Raw genomic sequence first — 4,441 nt, 5'->3', positions numbered from 1 at the left:
AACACAGCCTCACTCTAAAAGCAACATCACTCTTGATTAAAATCTACACCACTATACCAAAAAGCTGCAGAAGTAAAGGTCCACCCATCCCCAAGTCATGTCCTCCTCCGCCTGTGGCTCCAGTGGTTTCTTTAATTGTCTATCTAAAGAACCTCAGTGACTTTTTTAAGGGACAGGGAGAAAAATGTCCTTGCCCAGCATTTTGCTAAAAATTGATCCTGTAGATCACATATTGATATGTGATATTATATTCTATCATTTAATTAATAAACATAGTAGATTTCTTACTTAATTAAAATGTCACAATTTTCTTTCTATCATAGGAAATCTTATGAAATGAATAGCAATCACACAATGGTAACAGGATTTATTCTTCTCGGATTTTCTGGAGTTATCAGGAATCAATTCTTCCTTTTTCCGATCTTCTTATGTACATATATCATCACTGTGTGTGGGAACCTATCTATAATCCTTGCATACAAGCTTAGTCCGAGACTCCACACTCCAATGTATTTTTTCCTTGCTAACTTATCTCTCTTGGAAATAATATATGTTTCATGTACCATCCCTAAGATGTTGTCCAGTCCACTGTCAGAACATAACGCCGTCTCCTTCTGTGGCTGCGCTATACAAATGTTTTGTGTCTTGCTGTTGGGTGGAACAGAATGCTGTATGCTGGGAGTCATGGCTTATGACCGCTATATTGCCATATGTCACCCTCTGTTGTATACTGTGATTATGAGTGAAGTGGTCTGTATCCAGCTTATAGTGGCATCATATGTCATTGGTGCAGCGAATTCTCTAATTCACACAACATTCACTTTTTCATTACAGTTCTGTGGATCAATTGAGATAGACCATTTCTTTTGCGATGTGCCACCGGTCCTAGAACTCTCCTGCCAGGACATTTGGGCTAATGAACTTATGATATTTGTGATTGCCGGTTGTGTAATGATTGGTCCGTTCATTGTAATAATAATTTCCTATGTGGAAATCATTTCAAAAATTCTAAAACTTCATTCCACATCCAGCAAGAAAAAAACGTTTGCAACCTGCTCCTCTCACTTAATAGTTGTTACAATATTTTATGGTTCAGGGATCTTTAGGTATCTTAGACCAAGGTCAGAATATAAAAGTGGAAAAACCAGTGTGGTCTCTTTAATGTACACTGTTATTGCTCCTCTCTTAAACCCTTTTATATACAGCCTACGAAACAAAGAGGTCACATCAAGTATCCAGAATATATTTTTACAGAAGATAAAATTCTGATAAATTATTTCTGTTCATTTATAATTTTTCCATTTTATTTTCAGAATATACAATATAATATGTTGTTGGGTGCACCATTTTCAATTTAGTCTAAATCCAAAAGTAAAAGTCTAAATGATTTGGATGTGACTGCAGAGATCAAATCAAATAAATATTTTTTAAGGCTAAAAAATGTTTTATTCTTATAAATGATGAACTGTGCACTCTGACCTCCTATCCCTCTGCAGTAAACGCCTAAGACTCCCACAACTTTTATAGTACTAGTCCTCTCTGAATCATTGTGTTACACCACGGTATGTTAGAGCTGCTTATGAGGAAGCCTGACACCATGTGAGTCTGCTCTTTCTTTATGTCAAGAATGTACCATGCCCTTCTCAGACCTTTGGGGTATCTAGGATCAGAAGGTCACAGCGATTGGCAGATCTCAGGTCTTCTTTGGAGTCCGCTCAGCAGTGGAGAGAATTGAGTGGAGAGAATTGATTTTCATTGAGTGGTGAAGGAGTTAAGAATTTCTTTTTGATCCTGCTGGGATTCCATATAGCTGTTTTCTCTCTCACCCATGACAGCACCACGGAGAGAGGGGATCCGCCCTTCAGGGACAGGAACCTACAGATAAAAAGGGCGGTACCTATCCTCCGCCTTCAGTTTGGGTTCATGTCCCTGATGGGGGGACCCACAGTACAGCATGCCTGCGTGTGAAGAGGAAGTCCGGATCCGCGGCCGACCTGTCCGGTATATGGTAGCGGGGAGGCCCCTGTTGTGGCAGGTGCGGTGCCCGAAGCCTCCACCGCCGGGGCCGATGCGGGCTGCCGGGTGAGCGGGGGGAGAGACGTCGGAGCCGCCACTCCGGAAAGGAGATCGGAGCTCCCGGGGACCCGGTGAAAGGGCGGGCAGCGCCATTGTACAGAGAGTACCAAGATGGCCGCTGCCCCGGAAGTAGAGGCCGGCTTCCGGGTCCCTGAAACCGGCGCATGGGCAGGAGCGCTCTCCCCGGCCAGCGCGGTGCAGGATGGGAGCGGTGATGTCACGGGGGCGGGAAATTTAAAGATGGTGGATTCAGAACTCCTGGCTGGAAGTGATCCTGAGCAATGGCGGATAGCGACCAGCAACAGGAGCAGCATGCCAGGCAGCAGCTCAAGCAGCAGCAGCAGCACCACCAGCACCACCACCGACAAAAGGAAAGAAACAGAGATGGCCGTTCCAGCAGTCACTCCACGCGGCGCAGTACATAAGTGGCAAGGAGCAAATCGCCACCAGGAGATCAGCCTATACAGGACCTGACTCCATCTCCCGAACCGGTACCTGCAGCCACGCACTATTGGGGGTAAGTGATCATCGTGAGTGTTCACCCTTGTAATACAATTCCTCTCCCTTATTAGGGAAAGAAGAAGGGAAAAAAGAAGAACAGGGAATGCCCCACTTGCACTAGACCCCTACCTGTATCATGGAAGAAAAAACTATGTGAATCTTGTACAAAAGAATTTCTTGGTCAGGAGACTCCGGATTTCGCATCCGACCTAAGGGCCACAATCCAATCAGAGGTTCAGAGTGCCCTTGTATCCCTTAAGCATAGGGTCAAAACAAGGAAGAAAGAGACGCTAGGAACCTTCCAGTCAGACTCTTCCACGTCTGGGGAAATCACGTCTAGAATCTCGGAATCCGGTTCCTCATCTTCAGACGAGGAAACTGGAGGACGTCACTGTTTTCCCCTAGAAGAGGTAGACAGACTAGTGAAAGCTGTAAGGTCTACCATGGGGGTATTGGACCCTAGGCCTGATAAAACGGTCCAGGACATAATGTTCGGGGGACTAGGACAGAAAAAACGAAGAGTATTTCTGCTTAACGAAATTGTTAAGGGCCTAATCAAAAAAGAATGGGACAAGCCGGATAGGAAAAACACTACAGTCTCTTCCCTTAAAAGAAAATATCCCTTTGACGAGGAGGCAGCTACATCTTGGGATAAAGCCCCAAAGCTCGACGTAGCAGTCGCAAAGGCCTCAAAGAAATTCGCCCTCCCCTTTGAGGACATGGGCACCCTCAGGGATCCCCTAGATAAAAAGGCAGATACCTTCCTAAAAGGGGCATGGGAGTCAGCAGGCGGTAACCTCAGGCCAGCCATAGCGGCGACTTGTACTTCAAGAGCCCTAATGGTATGGGTGGACCAACTTGAAAAACAACTGAGGGAAGGAACACCAAGGGATAAGATCTTAGAGTCTATCCCAGTAATAAGGGGAGCGGCTGCCTTCCTAGCGGACTCATCGGCCGATTCAGTGTGGCTATCGCCCAAAACAGCAGCACTTTCAAACGCAGTCCGAAGAACACTATGGCTTAAAAGTTGGCCGGGGGACTTACAGACCAAAATGAAATTGTGTTCAATTCCCTGTGAAGGGAAATTCCTTTTTGGGGAGACGTTAGATGACATCCTCCAGAAAGCAGGGGACAAGAAGAAAGGGTTCCCAAATTTTGGGCCAGCAGCATTTAAAAGGCCCTTTCGGAATAGGAGGTTTTTTCAGAGAAGACCACCGGGGGGAATAAAAGTGGGATGACAAAAGAAGAGATAGTGGGTTCTTCTTTGGTAATTCATCCCGAGACAAAAAGCCCTCCAAGTGACAGTTCGCCCAGGGTGGAGGGGAGGTTAACCCATTTCCTTCCAGCCTGGAGGAGAATCTCAAATAACCCATGGATAGTAAACCTAAGGGCCTAAGAATAGACTTTCTCTCTCTTCCACCTCAAAAGTATGTAATAACGCCGCTGAGATCCAGTACGCAAAAACAGAAAGCTCTAGAATGCGAGGTCCTAGGCCTAGTAAAAAAAGGAGTCCTCCAGGAGGTTCCCCTGCAGGAAATGGGCAGAGGTTTCTACTCCCCTCTTTTTTTGACGGCACATTTCGAACAATCATAAATCTGAAAAAGTTAAACGAATACGTCAGGAATCAGAGCTTCAAAATGGAGTCGATCAGGTCCACCACCAAAATCCTGTTCCCAAACTGCTACATGACGGTGTTAGATCTCAGCGACGCCTATTATCACGTCCCCATCCACAAAGACTCCAGAAAATATCTCAGGTTAGCCGTCTCAATAAAGGGCAGGGTGAAAGAATTCCAGTACAGAGCCCTGCCGTTCGGAATATCGATAGCCCCGCGGGTATTTACCAAAATAGTAGCAGAAATGAT

General features: G+C 45.6%; 1 protein-coding gene across 1 annotated transcript; it reads left to right on the top strand.

Moving 5' to 3' along the window:
* Positions 1-336: 336 nt before the first annotated feature.
* Positions 337-1,269, top strand: LOC141098089 (olfactory receptor 5V1-like). Its single transcript, XM_073585663.1, has one exon. The coding sequence runs from the start codon at positions 337-339 to the stop codon at positions 1,267-1,269; it is 933 nt and encodes a 310-aa protein (XP_073441764.1).
* Positions 1,270-4,441: the final 3,172 nt, after the last annotated feature.

The sequence above is a fragment of the Dendrobates tinctorius genome, unplaced genomic scaffold, assembly GCF_039654945.1.
Source record: "Dendrobates tinctorius isolate UK_male_01 unplaced genomic scaffold, ASM3965494v1 ptg000086l, whole genome shotgun sequence".
Taxonomy (NCBI): Eukaryota; Metazoa; Chordata; class Amphibia; order Anura; family Dendrobatidae; genus Dendrobates; species Dendrobates tinctorius.
This window is presented reverse-complemented; position numbering and strand designations above follow the sequence as displayed.